This window comes from Conger conger, chromosome 18 (genome assembly GCF_963514075.1).
Source record: "Conger conger chromosome 18, fConCon1.1, whole genome shotgun sequence".
Classification (NCBI taxonomy): domain Eukaryota; kingdom Metazoa; phylum Chordata; class Actinopteri; order Anguilliformes; family Congridae; genus Conger; species Conger conger.
In genome coordinates this window covers 10,951,470-10,968,253 of record NC_083777.1, presented here as the reverse complement: position 1 = coordinate 10,968,253, position 16,784 = coordinate 10,951,470, and the positions used below count along the sequence as shown (strand labels likewise).

Here is a 16,784-nt window from a genome sequence, read left to right as displayed (position 1 = left end):
GAGAAGGAGGGAGATTGGGGTGGTGAGGCAGTCCAGACCTGATTCAGATGGAGTAGGTCACAAACAGTGAATTAATAAATAAATAAATAAATAAATAAATAAATAAATAAATAAATAAATAAATAAATAAATGGTGCCGCCTCACAGCAAGGAGGTTCTGGGTTCGAATACCCGTCGGCCGGGGCCTCTCTGTGTGGAGTTTGCATGTTCTCCCCGTGTTCACGTGGATTTCCTCCAGGTACTCTGGTTTCCTCCCCAAATTCAGCAACTGCATTTGCCATTGCAGCTATTAGCATTGACATTAAATTTAAACAGTAATATGACTCAAATCAGTGACGTATGACGCAGATGATCACAATCTAACCTCGACGCAAATGACGTAAACGACGTAAACGCAGCGTACATCCAAAGAGCAGCGCTTTCGCGCGAAGAGGAAGAGGTAAGCAGCTGGGCAATGTAAGACTTTCAGATAAAATATTTGCCCCAGTATAGATTTTAGCATTGTTTATGGTATGCACTAGGCAGCGTTTTTGAACTTCAGCTATTCATTTCGCTATGCTAACCTAACCTGGCTTTCCTGCCCTCTATAGCTATTATTTTGACTTTATTTAACAGTTGCCAACCGACCGTTTATTTGATGAGCTTGCTGGCTAACCTAGCCAGCTATAGTTAGCTGTAAGTAACGCACATATAAATATAAAATTGTCCTGAGGTACGCTAGTTCAAGTGTTCACAGCAATGTTAGGAAGTGCTAGCTTCGCTTGCTCGCCTGTTTCCTAGATGTGCATGTCATTTGCGTTTGTGGTCCACGGCCAGCATGCACTGATAATGTTCACTCTGAACTTCACTTTTCTTTATAAAAAATACAATTGTGCAAAATCCATCAAAGACGTGGAAGACACAGTAATGGAGCAGTTGTGCAGAAAGCTTTTTGTGTTACTGTCAACCCATTACGCTGACAATCTAACTTTTTATTTTGCTTATAGTTACGTCAGGCATTTTAAGGAGTCGTCCATGTTGTTTACCAGCTAGTAGTCGCTGGCTAATGTCAAAGAGGGTTATTTCCTCGGTTAGTGTCAGTTTTAATCACGCACCGAATAGGACGTGTGAGGAACTCGCTTCCTTGCGCAGTACGGCTGACTGTCGCACTGTGACTCAACACAATTCCGTACGTAAATAATTTAGATTGAGCCCACGGTGTGGAAAGACTGAAATGATAAATATAAAATTATTATCTAAAAGTTTAAATTCGCCCTTATACCGTAGCCTACTGTGCAAATGCCTACTGTGCTCATGTAAGAATTCCATAAGGCATGGTTGCTTACAAAAATAATGAAATGAACAGTTGAAAGTAACAAGAAATTTAGTCTTTGTGGCAAGATTATTGGAGATCTTGCCACAGTTCTTTGGCTGTCTCACTTGCTTCTGGCTATACAGGTAATCCCAGACATCATGTTTTCATCTGAAACGTGGTATATTGTTACTATATTTAATGAAATTAAAACTTCAATGCAAATTTCTCTTAACATTAAATTGTTTTGGAAAATTAAGGTATGTGCAGTGTTTGGAAATGTCAAATTTGCTCTTTCCTACTGACACACTATTGTAGAAAACCAATAAAAAATCTAAGATGCCAAAGACTATTGCACAATACTGAATCATCTTGCAAAAAGTTTTGTTTGAGAAATTGTGTTAACAGTTCGCTGTTACAGTACACTGTAATCTGGCATCAGAAAGCTGTAGCCCATGTATGCGCAATGCTTTTTACGAATAAGTCTTCTTTCCACAGACAAAAGGGATGGTTAATGATGGCCACCACACCTGCGAAGGAGGAGGATGAAGTGGAGTTTGTTTCTGTAAGTGGGGCGAGTATTATGCCACTGCAACAACAAAGTATCTATGCACTTAAATAGTCAGATTTGTGGCATTACCAGCCTAATATCAAGCTATTGTTTTCATAATTATGAAATTTTCCTTGTGCCTATACCCTGCCAATATATTTTACTCCAGGAAGGACCTCAAAGACCGGTATTGGAATACATTGACTTATTGAGTGATGGGGAGAATGAAGATTCTGAACTTCATGGGACGGTCAGTGCAAGAAGCCCTTGATTGAGTGAACATGATTTTATGTGATTAATGGGGGTGGAGTGTGTTAGATAATTTAAAGTGAACTCAGCGCAGGCGTTGTGTTGCCATGATGATTCGGCAACTGGGCCTCTGTCCAGAAGGGTGAATGTTCAAATGTCAGATGTGTAACTGTACTCTTGTACAAGGTGCCTTCTGAAGTTAATGTTCAGGAATGTTAGCACTGTTTTCACTCTTGACCTGAAAATATTACCTTCATGTGCAATGAGGTTTGCCATATTACATTACATTACATTATTGGCATTTGGCAGACGCTCTTATCCAGAGCGACGTACAGTTAATTAGACTAAGCAGGAGACAATCCTCCCCTGGAGCAATGCAGGGTTAAGGGCCTTGCTCAAGGGCCCAACGGCTGTGCGGATCTTATTGTGGCTACACCGGGATTAGAACCACCGACCTTGCGTGTCCCAGTCATTTACCTTAACCACTACACTACAGGCCGCCCCATATTGGCAGTATAGAACAACCCTTACTAGTTGTTTACTTTGCCTTGTCGTGACAACAAAGGATACTGGACCTTGACACCAATTGGATGTCTTTGGCATTGAACCTACTGCAGAATTGTAAAAAGCATGTTCCTACCATGTTGTTATAGGAAGTGTCTAAACATTTATCTTGGCAATATTACAGCGGTTGTTTGCCCTCTGTGCAAATTCCAGTTTCATCTGAGGTCTTCAGTTGGTTGAAAAAAAACAAAAAACAGCAGAACTGTATTCTGTATGTTTATTCGGTTTATTGGTATTATATTATTGAGTCTTAGCACAATAAGTAAACCTTGACAGTGACTAAGGCCATACTTTGTGTCCCTGTATAGAGTTTTGTGCCTGGTGATGCTAGTGTATTGGGGATCAGAGTGTGGTCTTGGTTCCTTGCAGCTTGAAGACCAGGTCAACAGGCAGAAGGCAAAGGTCGCATCGACGCTCGACCGGCTGGCTCACAAAGTCGCGGTCGAGAAGCAGGAGAGAGAGGAAAAGTGCCGAGCTTTTAAGGTTGGGTCGCCCAGTGGCATGGCATCCGTTCTTTTTCATGTTATATCTCATCCCGGGAAAGGTATTTCTATTTATCAGTGTCAAACTTCTTCAGTATTTTTCATAGGTGAGCCCCAAGAATGAAGCCGGCTCCTTGCACAGTTCATTTGTTGGTAGCGTGTATAAAACGGACCGGTTCGCACTTAGAAATGAAAGCGAATATGATGATGCTTGGGGAACATATCAGGGCTGTGCAGGTTTGTGTGAGTGGACATGCTTAATGCCAGCTATCATACTCCCTGTTTGCTATTACTTACTGAAGAAAAGGGCCAGGCATGTTGCTGAAGACTTTCTTTTAGTTTTTTTCCCTGCAAGTTGCTCGTCGTGAAATTCATTTACCGCTACCTTTCCAGTCCTGTCCACAGCTCGTCATGATTTAGACACCTTTCTCACACTTTCACCGCCTCGTTTAATTGCAGTAACTGACTGCTCGTTCCACACTGTTCTGACACTTGGTGCCTGGTTGGTTCCAGGCGAAGATGATCTCCCAGCAAGCGCACGGCCGGCAGGAGCTGGCCTTCCACGCCGGCAGCGGAGAGAGCCGCGACGCCAAGAACATTGTGAACATGTGGCTAAAAATGCCAGGTAATGAACAAAAGCCCAGGCACAGCACATAGAAAGCTGCCATGGCTGCACTGCTTTCATACCTTTTCTGTAGGCCCGGTTATAGTCCAGCAAAAGAGTGTCGCTCAACTGAAATTGCCGAACGTTCATGAACGTGCTGCATCTACTGCGTGACCTCAGTCTGGTGCGGGACTATAAACTGGCCTTAATGCTAGGGACGTGCTGTAGAGCTTTGAAGAAAAAATAAATAAAAATCGCAATGACAAATTGTGGGCACGATGGTCAAAACTTTAGGCTCATGGACTAAATGTACAAGGCATGCACAATATGCAAATATGGGGCTGACATCAATAACCGGTGTGTGCCCGGCTGTATTTACGTATAGCCCTGTTTTACATCATAGCCTAAATGCAAACTGCAACCAAGTTCCCACATTGATGGAGGAAATGGAAGATGTTAAAAGTGTCAGGACTGATGCATTGTGCACTCCTCCCTCTGCAAGGGGCGAAACCAGGGTCGGTACACACTGGATTCAGGAGCCGAAGGTCCGCCCCCTTTCCCAGCGACCGCCCCCAGCCCTCGTCCCACACCTGCCCCGTCATCAACTGCGGCCGAGTGTTCGAAGGCGTTCTTCTGCTGGAGGGTCACTTGAAAAGGTCACAGCGCCGGTCGGCCATTTTGTGGCAGTGCAGCGCTCTGTGCAGAAGCAGTGGCGGGGTGCTCATTCAGGGGCCGGGTTTTGTTCTGCAGGTTCGACCATTCGCCCTGCGACCCCACCATCAAGCTGAAAGGGGCCCCCAACGAGCTCTACGCCTGTGTCGCCTGCCGCAAACACTTCCAAACCAAAGGCGCCTGGCAGGACCACCTGAAGTCAAAGGTGAGAAACTGCCGCATGTGTGACTATCAGACAAATGTATGGTTAACAAGTATGTTTTTATTTTTATGACACACAATGCTGTGGCTAATAGGCCAGGTTGGAGGAGTTGTGGGTTGTTGGTATGTGTTCTGTGTTTTTGTTTTTGTACTGGCTCCTGTGTTGGCCAGGCCTCCCTGTCATGTGATTTGGTTCCGTGTTAGGAATGTGGATGTGAACTATTAGGATGTGAGAATGCTCTGAACACTGTTTTAAGGATGCCCCCTCCCCCTCCCCTCAGGTGTCCTCCCCCAGTCCTGAGGGCCACGTCAGCAGCCAATCCTTCCAGGTCATCCAGTGCTTCGCATGCCCAGGCTGCTGCCTGCTCTTCAATCTGATGGACCAGTGCCTGCAGCACATGGCAGCGTACAACCACTTCAACCAGTCTGTCTCTCTGAGCGGTGAGTGTCTGTCTCTCTGGGCGGTGATTGTCTGTCTCTCTGAGCGGTGAGTGTCTGTCTCTCTGGGCGGTGAGTGTCTGTCTCTCTGAGTGGTGAGTGTCTGTCTCTCTGGGCGGTGAGTGTCTGTCTCTCTGAGTGGTGAGTGTCTGTCTCTCTGGGCGGTGAGTGTCTGTCTCTCTGAGCGGTGAGTGTCTGTCTCTCTGGGCGGTGAGTGTCTGTCTCTCTGGGCGGTGATTGTCTGTCTCTCTGGGCGGTGAGTGTCTGTCTCTCTGGGCGGTGAGTGTCTGTCTCTCTGGGCGGTGAGTGTCTGTCTCTCTGAGCGATGACTGTGTGCTTTAAACCCCAGCCTGTCTCTGAGCGATGACTGTGTGCTTTAAACCCCAGTCTATCTCTCTGAGCGATGACTGTGTGCTTTAAAGCCCAGTCTGTCTCTCTGAGCGATGACTGCTTTAAACCCCAGCCTGTCTCTCTGAGCGATGACTGTGTGCTTTAAACCCCAGCCTGTCTCTCTGAGCGATGACTGTGTGCTTTAAACCCCAGTCTGTCTCTCTGAGCGATGACTGTGTGCTTTAAAGCCCAGTCTGTCTCTCTGAGCGATGACTGCTTTAAACCCCAGCCTGTCTCTCTGAGCGATGACTGTGTGCTTTAAATCCCAGCCTGTCTCTCTGAGCGATGACTGTGTGCTTTAAACCCCAGCCTGTCTCTCTGAGCGATGACTGTGTGCTTTAAACCCCAGTCTGTCTCTCTGAGCGATGACTGTGTGCTTTAAACCCCAGTCTGTCTCTATGAGCGATGACTGTGTGCTTTAAACCCCAGCCTGTCTCTCTGAGCGATGACTGTGTGCTTTAAACCCCAGCCTGTCTCTCTGAGCGATGACTGTGTGCTTTAAACCCCAGTCTGTCTCTCTGAGCGATGACTGTGTGCTTTAAACCCCAGTCTGTCTCTATGAGCGATGACTGTGTGCTTTAAACCCCAGCCTGTCTCTCTGAGCGATGACTGTGTGCTTTAAACCCCAGTCTGTCTCTCTGAGTGATGACTGTGTGCTTTAAACCCCAGCCTGTCTCTCTGAGCGATGACTGTGTGCTTTAAACCCCAGCCTGTCTCTCTGAGCGGTGAGCGTCTGCTTTAATAAATGCAGAGGTTTGACTCAGTTCTGTCATTACCTCCTACAATTGTATTTTACCTCATCTCCACTAGAGGGCGCAAAATCGATGAACCTGTTGGTCTGAAGCAGAAATGAGTGTGAGCCTATGTATAAGGTTTATGTACAGTGGCACTTGGATCGGCCTTTATGGTCTGTGTTGTGTGTGTTTCTCTCGCGGTCGGGCTGAAGAAACGCCCCAGACCGCCGTGCCCATACCTGTGCCATGCTACGCTAAGAACCGGCTGATCGCCCTGTGCAAGGAGGTGCCCTTCTGCGTGCGCTGCACCTCCTGCAGGAGCCCGCTGAACTCTCACATGGCCGCGCGGGCGCACTTCAGGTAAGAGCCACTGCATCTACGTTTTGCCCCTTCCCTACAGGAGGTCCCTGCCCTGGCCTCCTCAGAGGTAGAAAAAGCGCCCCAATGCTGTCAGGGCAGCAGACTTACTGCCCATTTTCTGCTGTAGATTAAAAACACAGCTATTTAAACTGCTCGTGTAATGCTGAACATTTTGCGTTGGGTTTACTCGCCATGGCTATGCTCGATCTAAAATTATATCCCCAACCCATTTGCTCATCATACCACATCCTCAATTTCCCTCTTTCACCTATTTAGGAATGTGGCTTTGTGCTGTAAGATTATTTTGCCTGAAGCTGTGTGAATGTACTTAGGATAAGAGCATCTGAAAAACACCAAATTTAAATGTATATGTGTTCTTTAGCATCAGTTGACCATCTGTGTCGAAGGGACTGCTTAAAAAAACAAAAAACATCAAAGCTGCAGAGTTTCTCTCTGCCTGTAGTGGGTGCTGTTTCGCAGCGTGTGCGTGTGTGTCTCCCCTCTCCCAGCGTGCAGTGCAGGCAGGGCGGGGCCGTGGCGGAGGCGGCCCAGTCGCTGCCGGAGGTGATGGGGCAGGTGTGCGCGTACGGGCGCTGTGCGCAGTGCCAGAAGACCTTCCTGGGCCAGGAGGACGCTGCGGACCACGCCCGCCAGACGCAGCACAAAATCACGGCCTTCGAGACGGTGCAGGAGGCCCTGCTGCACTACAGCCAACACCACGACACCCTGCGGGCGGCCAAACGGGCCGGCCCCCGAGACAGGGGCCACGAGGCGGGGTCCCCGGCCAAAAGGCGCCGGGGGCCGGACCGGGCCACGGCCTGGGTCTGCGAGTGCGGCCTGAGCTTCCCGGAAGAGCCCCTCGCCCACAGTCACCTCCTGGCGTCCAATCAGGTGTTCCACAAGTGCGGGGTGTGCGAGAAGGAGATGGGCGAGGGCTCCATTACCCGGCTCCACATGAGCCGTTTCCACGGCGGCGCCCACCTCTCCAACTTCCTGTTCCGGTGCCGGCGCTGCCGGGTGGACATGCCGCGGGAGGAGGACATCCTGTCGCACGTGAGGGAGGCCCACGCCGGCCACACCTTCTACCGCGAGCAGGAGGCGGCGGAGGAAGAGCCGGCCTCGGTCTCCAGGCCTCCGGCGCCCGCAAAGCCGCCTCTCCCCTCCGCGCCCGCCCCCTCCGAGTCTGAGCCCGGGCCCGCCGCCAGGCCGTCGGGCAGCGGCCGCCGGCGCCGGTGGCTCTGCCGGATGTGCGAGGACGTGTTCGGCTCGGAGGCCTCCGTGCGGGCGCACTGCGGAGACGTGAGCGCCCACAGCTTCCACAAGTTCCTCTGCAGCCACTGCGATCAGAGGTTCTTCAAGGAGGCGACGCTGGAGCGGCACTGCCGCGCGGAGCACGAGGGGAGCGTGGAGCTGCGGCGTTTCTGCGGCCTCTGCGACAGCATGCCGCTGGACGGCGAGGAGGACTTCCTGCGACACTACCGCAGCCTCCACGCCGTCGACTACTGCCGCCTGGAGGAGGAAGAGGAGGGGCCCCGGGCGGACACGCCCTCGGCCCAGACGCCCGCCCAATCGGCCGAGCTCCGGTGCCTCTGCATGGGCGGGGAGAAGGGAAAAGCAGAGCAGAGGGATGCCTTCACCGCCTGCATGAAGAGGCTGGCCAGCCAGGGCAAGTGCACCTACGTCTGCCCCCTCTGCGACCTGCAGACCCACTACTACATCCAGGCGAAGGAGCATGTGCGACTGAAGCACGGCTCCCAGGGGAAACCCTTCCTGGTGATGTGTGGGTTCTGCCCAGGGAGCTACCCGGACGTGCCCGGGTTCCACAACCACTACCACGCTCAGCACTGCTCCATGGAGCCCTGTGTGAACCAGAGGGGTGGAGGAGGGCCAGCCGGCAAGATCACCCCGAAGGTCACCTCAAAGGACGGCCTGAAGATTACCCCGAAGGTCACCTCAAAGGACGGCCTGAAGATTACCCCTAAGGTCACCTCAAAGGATACCCTGAAGGATACCCCAAGGGTCACCCAAAATGACACCCCAAGAGTCACCCCAAATGACACCCCGCAGGACACCCCAAAGGTCCTGAAGGCAGAGGAGGTCTTCTTGGAAACTGATGGCAAGTTTGGTGCGCTTTAGCCAATACGCTGCTGTGTGAACGCATAATGGGTGAAAATGACGTAACATAAGGTTGAGAACAGGCCATTCAGCCCAGCAAAGGTTGCCTTATCCTTCCACTAAAGTTAGCTATTCTACATTGTGACCACTCTGCATGAAAAAGAAGACTTTGTACAGCTGTACAAATCACCCAAGATAAGCTTGCCTGCCAAACATATTACTAATAAGTAACAGTGCCTATCAGTAAAGTCCATGCTTCTCTAGGTCTGGTACCCCTATCCTTGGATCAGCCAAGATTTTGCCCCCTGGTTTACCTGCATGACCAAGGTGGAGCCCCAGAAACTATCCTGTCCATTCCCCACTAGCCTCACACTGCCTCCACGGTCACTCCATTATTATTAATCTGCACAGCTAACATTTTAATAATAATATCCATTATTCACACAATGGGTGTCTATTGAAGATGTCACGAGTACGTACGGGGCAAAGAATTTTCCCCAAGGGGACAATGGCACTGCCATGTATGGAATTTGAACACGCAACGTCTCTGTTGCGGGACAAGTTCCTAACTCATTGCTGCCAAAACAGAGCATGTTTAAACACGAGCAAACTGATTTACTTATTACTAATTCAGAAAAAAATAATACAGGGGACTTTGATTACAGTGCCCAGTTGCTCAATATGTTTGTTAGAAGTCTCCAATTTCCAGACAATCATTTGATATAGGGGTCATGGCCTTTGGCTTTCATACAGTTCCATTGTTTGAATGAAGGGTGTTTTTCTTCTTGATTTTTTCCAGCTGAGGAGTTTGGTGAGGTGAAACGCGCTCTTGCACTGAGCTCAGCGGAAACCAGGAGGGAGGCGGAGGGTGACAGTGGTGCGTCATCCATTTCAAAACTGCTTTTCTTCTTCCTTTTTATCTTTTTTTTTTTTTTAAAGAGGGGCGAGGCAGCCATTTTCCTGGTTTATAGAATGTTCTCTGACCCAGAATGCGGTTACTTACACAACAGTGTAAGAGGTTAAATTTCACTGATTGTTGTGTGCAGGGAGTGGTAGTGAAAAGAGACAAATGTTGGAATTAACCAATGTAAGATAAATAGTGGGGAAAACCTGACACCGTAACACAGGAATGTACATTAATCACTCGACTTAATCCAATGCAGGAGCCAGACTCCCCCTTACATTGGTTATAGAGAACTTGAGAGTACGCTTTTAAATTATATTATGAAAATGGATCCAAGTTGAGGCCAGACCAGACCAGACCAGGAAAGAAATCTGAATTGATCCCTAAATTTGTGTGAGATGAGAGGCAGGATTTCACTGCTTTAACTGTGATCTTGATTTTCCGTGTGAAGAAGATAAAACCCTTTCACGACCATCAGGGTCACATTTTCACTTAGGATACATTTTGTCCCAGCTAGTGTATTCTTGTGCACATTTCACAGCAGCTGTTAACATATACTTTTGAAATAAGAGAAGTACGCTAATCTATATGGGGGGAAAGAAAAATATATAGACACATGCGCAGACAGACGCCAACAGATGCTAAAGCATATGCCCCCACAGGTGTCCTTTCCACTGGCAACCCCCTGCCCCCCCATTCCTCTGCAGAATGGTTTTTGATTGACATGGTACAGTACCTGACCTGGTACCAGACGTGTGTTCAAGACCGCATTGGCTAACATTGGCTAACGTTCGCCAACGTATTCACAGTAGCTAGTTTCGCGGTTGTGAACGCTCGCCTGGTGATTTGCGCGGCGCTGTGCTCTCTGGTGTTGCAGAAGAGTCGGACGAGGACCTGAAGCGCGCCTTGGCTCTGAGCACACAGGAAGCGGAGCAGCAGGCGGAGATGGAGAGAGGTGTGTTACCTTCTCTCTCTCAACGCGCTTTCATTACTAAAAAAACACCCTAAAGGGCTTCAACATACTGAAATAACTGGAAAATGTGTTTTTATACAAGCTAGGACTTTAAAGTCTTTAGTCATATTGTGAGGTGCTTGTTTTGGGGGTTTTATTTTGTTGAGATTGTGGCTTCATGTACATGTTATATAATCTTTTTAAATGATCCTGCATAAGACCGCACATTCTGCTCAAAATAATAGGGTTTCGATTTGGTTCACAATTGCTTTTTGTGGTCTACAACACTTGTGATATGACCCATTCTGCAGCTTTATATCAGTCCTTGAATTTGGTGGAATTGGACCTTGAAAGTTCTAACTCTGGTAGATATTCATCATTTCAATTTCCCCACTCTATGGGTTTCTAATAGGGTGATCTATCCCAGTCATGCACGCATCAACAATGGGCTCGGTTTCAGGGTAGGTTGAGTAAATCACAGTGTATGTCAGGTACTGTATGCACTTGGGATTCCAGCCTTCTGACAACTTGTGGTAGCTTTACTTTGCAGATGAATTAAGCCACACCTTGGCACACAATTGCATGTAAATGTGGGCATTTCAAAAGGCCTGATGTATTTTTGTTCATTTAATAATTCCATTCCCCCTTTCCTGCAGAGATGAAAGAAGCATTGGAAAGAAGCCTTCTGGAATTCTGACTGCGACATTTCGAGGATGTTAAAATTAGTGTCTTTTGGATCTTATTTGTAAGGATTAAAAATAACTATGTTAAAGAGCTGCTGATCATTGATAAATGGTTGTAAATAAAAAATATGCAGGCAAAAGCAGTTATGTATTTTGGGTTTAATAAAGTTTATTAGCGATAATAGTTCCCTTTGTCCCGGATTGATGTTTGTGAGGTTCAGACCCCCAAACCTTGGTGCATTGGGAATGCGGTGGTTCCATTACGGGACACCTCGCGTTGTCAGCAGTCGCAGCCGTTGGCAGCTCTCCAGAAGTGTCCCGCAATCGTTCGAAGGCACGGCGAGGTCAGCGCGGGGGGAGTTCCGACCCATGTTTGGAAATGTTTACTCGGGGGCGCTGCCTGTGGAAGCGTCTAGAACTTACTCCTGGGAGTATCTAACCTCGTGTCTAAGGGAGTATCATCTTCGAAACAACAGACGGATTGAACACGAATAGAAATATGGCTCAAACGAAAATACAACAAGCGAAAATGAATGACGCCGGCAAGGGGAGCAGATTTAGCAGGACCATGTCGATGGCGGATCGCTCCGGAAGATTGCTGGAACAAATGGACCAGCTGGAAATGAGGTAACGTTAACGCTGGGATTTTCCTAACGTTAGTTCTTAAATGTGATCACTCATCCAGCTCGGTGAAGTATTAACGTTAGTTTTCTCTCATTCAGGGAAACTGAAGTTTGCCGAAAAATCATTCGACGCTATATTCATATTTTAGGAGCGTCTATGTGTCCATTGAGAGTTAGCCTAGCCTACTGTAAAACTTAACACACTCCCGTTAGGTGCGGTGAAAGAACCAAAACATAAATAATTACAATGTAGAATAAAATCTGGTCGTTTCTATTATGGGAATGAATTCAGAACAAAAAATTAAATGAAAGGTAAAGTAGTAGGTTTAGGCTACTTTTTAGGTTTCATTTGGATGCGGATTGAAATTATTCGGAGGTCTCGCGCAGAACTACACTCGCTTAGCGGCATTTTAACGCGTATTTCTATATATATATACATAAGTGAGTGAAATAATATATATATATATTGCTATCTAGGATAGGCTACTCAAAATATAGCATAGTCCCTTGTGCTATTATTGATTATTTCCCGTTCACACGAATTGTTGCACATTCCTTCTATATTACAGGTGGGTGTGGGCTATAATTTAGGCCATATGTGTACAAGTTTCCTCTGACCCCATGAAAGCTGTTGTGTAAAGTTTATTTGATAGTTATAGACTATGCTGTAGGCTACCCCAAAGGTCAAAGCTCAAACTAATTGTCATGCTCAAATGTGGTAGTAGGCGGTGTAATCAAACCCGAAGTTATACATTCTTATGGTTTTGAAGTTGACAGCAATGCCATAAAAGGAGTTTGTAAAATGCGTCGCTGTTCAAAATACTAAAAGCATCTATTGAATAAAAAATAGCTAACCAATTTCGTTTTACAGGGTAGAAGCGTTGCGAGAGACTGCAAGCGCACTGGAACAAGAGAAGGAGAGTTTGTTGGAAATGATTCAGACAATGAAAACCAGCCAAGAAATGCGTAACATCAGCGAAGGTAGGCTACACCTGTTAGCTGATGACTCAGATGACCGTCTTTAGCCGTAACCTACCTGCAGTATGTCTTCTGCATACCTTTACAATGGGCTCGATTTTTAGCCGAGCCAAATCACCACTGCCTCGTTAAAATAGCCTACCAACAGCCGTGGAATTTGCCAACCACTGACGAAGTGTCTCCCATTCTTGCAGGGGAACGAGAAGAGCTCAGTGTAACGGCCGAACGTTTGCTGGGACGGACCCTGACTGTAGAGGTTTGCGTGGAAACCATACGAACCCCTCAACAGGAGGATGCTCTACGAAAAGCCACTTCACTGATTAATGAAATAGTCGCGAAAGTGTTGGACGACCTGGACAACGGCAGAAAACGACTGATATCGTTGCATGCTGCATGTGTCACCGAAGTTCCCCCGGTGCCAATCGATCAAAAGTTTCAGACCATCGTGATAAGTTGTGCATTGGAAGACCAGAAGAAAATCAAGAGAAGGTTGGAAACGTTAATCAGAAATATGGACAACGCTGGGAAAACCATCAGGATCATGGATCAGCAAAAAGTGGTTGATTCAAAGAGTGCTAATGCCAAAGAATGAGTGTTCTATTGATCCTTGCCCGCGTCCACAACGTTGCGTGACGTAGCCCAACGTTTTCCAAACCAATGTGCAGTCAGGCAAGCTCAGATGTGCTGGGTGAAAAAAGTTATATACAATTTTTTTTTTTTTTTTTTTTTTTTAACAAATCCTAGTGTTTCCAGTTAATTCACTAAATAGTGCCAGCCCGCCAGTTTTATTTGTCCAACCACAGTTTCAGAATGAAGGCAAAATATTGGTCCTGAACTTATTTTGAGGAGACAAGATAGATTGAGTTAATTTTCTATTTGTTGGCTTATATTGTCTTGAATGTGGTTACAAAGGTTTAGACATTATATCTAACAGAAAGTTTGTAAAGCTGTCCGTTTTCCGACCGTGAGCCCTACCCTGCTGTAAAATCCAGCTATGCCTGCTTGGCGAGCTTGAAAATTGAGCTGGTCATAAAACTGGTCTAGCTGGCTATGAGTTGGTCAACCGGCTACTGGTGGTAGCTCGTCTGAGCTGGTAGCCGGTCAACCATCAGCTGTTTCAAAACATACAGTAGCTTCAGCTGGTCAAACCATGTCAAGCTGGGCGCTGGTTTTAAGTGGTCAACCAGCTGTTTTTTCGGCAGGGTACCATTGTTGATTTCGTGAGGGAGTGATACTGTGGATATTGGCACTGGGTGATGAATTATTAGAGGCCAGCCAAGCCAAGCCTAAGTCTGCGTCTACTCCCTAAATTTATGTTGAAATGTATGTAGTGGTTATAATGGTCTGCCAACTTAAAACAACTAACGTTAGCTACACATTTGTATACTCTAATATATTATGCTATGTTATTTCCAGCATCTAGTTGGCAAAGCTATATCCCGACTATGATATGTAACGTTAAATTGATAAAATTCTTCATCGATCTACCCTCTTAGTTTTCCTCCCAAAATGCACCAGATTGATACATTTGACTGTTAAATTTTACTTAATTTTATCACATGAAGGCATGCTTCTCCGCTCCACCCCCCTCCCCTATTCAATTAAAATCCTCTCACCACTTTCCTAAAATCCTGTAAGAAATTCTCAGGGGGCCAGGGACTCCAGTGGTTACTCGGTATTATAGTATTATAAGCCTTTGGTGCCAAAAGGGGAATTTACCCACTGAATTCCATTCAAAACAATGAATTTGCCCTCGCAAAATTATATTATTTTGGACTGTACTTTTCAAGTCAAATTTCTTCACACTGAACTAATCACTCCAGGGATCTGATTTTATTATTTTCGCTGAGCCCCACAGAAGAAGATCGAGGATCCGATCTAATTCCGATTTGGTCTGCATGGTTTTACGTCACACTGCACGCACCTGCTTACTCGGGCACAACCACGCATGAGCGAGTATGAGGCCGTGACTGACTCATCGATCGACTGCACTGAAAACGGGCCCTGCACAGATAGTCTCTCAGCCCGGGAGACCGAGGATTACATGAATCCGCATTCAGTGTCACCAGGCCTATTGTTTTGATTATATTGTTATTTTGATATTATTACTGTTAATATTACTAATGATAATGTTACCTGCAAAATCATTCGTGTCCATTGTTCATGGTGATGGATCGTGACGAATAAATGAATAATAAATTAAGCTGGCGTATGTTATGCTTTTAATTAAGATGCTATTATGCTGATGATTCCACAATATTTACACTCATTTTCATATTGCTACTGTTATTTAAAAAATGTTCTTAGTTGTAGTATTTCTGTCTTTGCATGATGATGGTGGCGTTGATGATGAAGACCAATCACGTATGAAAAATAAATATGCCAAGTTGCCAACATAAATAATGAGAATAGCTTTATATGTAATTTGCTGTATATTTCTGAGACTATGGTGCTGGTTAAGATTAAGTGGTGATGAAGATGATAAACGTGTGAATTACAAAGATGAAAACCTTTTGATTATAAAATGATAGCCTGCAAACACTTTTTTTTTCCAAGTTCTATCCACTTATTAAATGGTTAAAGGACTGCATGTATAGCCCTTTACAATTGATGCCTCTCATTCACCCATGCACTCATCCAGTCACACACCAACGGCAATAAGCTGCCATGCAAGGCATCAACCAGCTCGTTGGGAGCAATTGGGGGTTAGGTGTTTGGTCAGGGACCTTTCTTACCGCTCTTACCTCCTGAGCTAATGTTGCTCCTTTTTATGAATATTAGGCCTATTTATTGACTGCCCTCTTCGGTCAATATGCTCAGTCACTGCGACGATTTGCCAGTATGCTGTGATTGGCCAAACATCACGTGAGTGCGTACTTGAGCAATAACTCACAACAAGCAGTGGGATGTTGTAATTTTACCAACGGTAGGGGGCGTTGTTCAGCCCGATGCGCAGTGGAGGATTACATTTGAGAAGAAATTCAGTACCACCACTTCTGTTACAGATTGCATTTGATATGATATTCCACATTTTATCTTTGCTTTGAATATAATTTCTTAACCACCTGACCTTAAAAGCAATATCGGAGGTATTAAAGTCAAATGCATTTAAGCCTCCGTTGTCAAAAGTGGCACAAATGTATTTTTGTAACATGTATGTAAATGTATGTAGGGATGATATATACAAATTAATTACTTTTACTTGTAAAATTAAAAATATATAATTAAAGAAAAAATGCTTTCCACCCACCAAATAATCAATTATGGCTAGAGGCAAGAGAAAAACATCAGTTAGTCAACCATATTTGTGTGTAATGTCATCCATTTCACCAGTAGATGGCACATATGTCCAGTTTCCTCCATAAAAATCCAGTTTAAAGGATTACTGAAATTAGGCGATTTACTCAACAACAACAAAAAACACATTACCCTATCAAAACTGAGTTAATCATTTTAATTTACCCGTATTAAATATAATCAAGTATCTATTTTGCATGCGTAAGCAAAATATGCATTTGTCATGATTATATTATTTGCCTTTTCCCTTTCTTAAATGCTACTGATACATTATATTCATCTCTGCAACTCATTTAAGGTGTTTTCCCTCAATGTATTCCTACAAAAAATTATCTAATTTTTTCTAGCTTTCAATATCTCATCTTAATTCTAGGATTTTGAGTGCCTAGAAGTCTGTTTTTCAGATTTATCAGCACTGCAACATGCAAACCACTGGCTAGCTCACAAGACCTAAGTAGTACCTAAAAGAGCCAGCAGAGTTCTGGAAAAATGTGTTGTGGACAGATGACCAAAATTAACTTGTATCAGGATTAACTTGAGTGATGGCAAGAACAAACTGTGGCGCATGTGAAGCATCTCATCTACTCAAGCAAAGTTCAAGCAAATGCCTCCAGTCCAAATTTATTGGATGGTGCTTCATCCCAAATCAATGCATCCCAAACACACACCAGTGCTCTTAATGACAGTTTCAGTAAGA

At 45.7% G+C, this 16,784-nt stretch overlaps 2 protein-coding genes across 6 annotated transcripts; both read left to right on the top strand.

Annotated features, from left to right (window-relative positions):
• The first annotated feature begins 364 nt into the window (after nt 1-364).
• znf451 (zinc finger protein 451) lies at nt 365-11,373 on the top strand. 5 transcript variants are annotated; one of them, XM_061228200.1, is made up of 14 exons: nt 365-439; nt 1,790-1,856; nt 2,011-2,091; nt 3,024-3,137; nt 3,650-3,761; nt 4,243-4,396; nt 4,491-4,617; nt 4,895-5,054; nt 6,388-6,535; nt 7,045-8,651; nt 9,450-9,527; nt 10,432-10,509; nt 10,818-10,871; nt 11,163-11,373. In XM_061228200.1, exons 2-14 carry the CDS (start codon nt 1,806-1,808, stop codon nt 11,201-11,203), a joined length of 2,805 nt encoding a protein of 934 aa, XP_061084184.1. In that variant the 5' UTR covers nt 365-439; nt 1,790-1,805; the 3' UTR covers nt 11,204-11,373. The 5 variants fall into 5 exon arrangements, with proteins under 5 accessions (XP_061084184.1, XP_061084183.1, XP_061084187.1 ...); XM_061228199.1 differs by having other exon boundaries at nt 386-456; XM_061228201.1 differs by lacking the exon at nt 365-439 and adding an exon at nt 463-675.
• Nucleotides 11,374-11,499: 126 nt separating this feature from the next.
• On the top strand, nt 11,500-14,993 carry bag2 (BCL2 associated athanogene 2). Its single transcript, XM_061228204.1, has 3 exons — nt 11,500-11,816; nt 12,684-12,793; nt 12,985-14,993. Exons 1-3 carry the CDS (start codon nt 11,689-11,691, stop codon nt 13,380-13,382), a joined length of 636 nt encoding a protein of 211 aa, XP_061084188.1. The 5' UTR covers nt 11,500-11,688; the 3' UTR covers nt 13,383-14,993.
• Nucleotides 14,994-16,784: the final 1,791 nt, after the last annotated feature.

Excerpts from the sequence above, each read along its gene's own strand:
- znf451 (XM_061228200.1), top strand. The coding sequence starts at position 1,806 with ATGATGGCCACCACACCTGCGAAGGAGGAGGATGAAGTGGAGTTTGTT. Across the intron at positions 3,138-3,649 it reads AAAAGTGCCGAGCTTTTAAG|GCGAAGATGATCTCCCAGCA; the intron begins GTTGGGTCGCCC and ends GGTTGGTTCCAG. Across the intron at positions 9,528-10,431 it reads GGAGGCGGAGGGTGACAGTG|AAGAGTCGGACGAGGACCTG; the intron begins GTGCGTCATCCA and ends CTGGTGTTGCAG.
- bag2 (XM_061228204.1), top strand. The coding sequence starts at position 11,689 with ATGGCTCAAACGAAAATACAACAAGCGAAAATGAATGACGCCGGCAAG. Across the intron at positions 11,817-12,683 it reads ATGGACCAGCTGGAAATGAG|GGTAGAAGCGTTGCGAGAGA; the intron begins GTAACGTTAACG and ends TTCGTTTTACAG. Across the intron at positions 12,794-12,984 it reads AATGCGTAACATCAGCGAAG|GGGAACGAGAAGAGCTCAGT; the intron begins GTAGGCTACACC and ends CCATTCTTGCAG.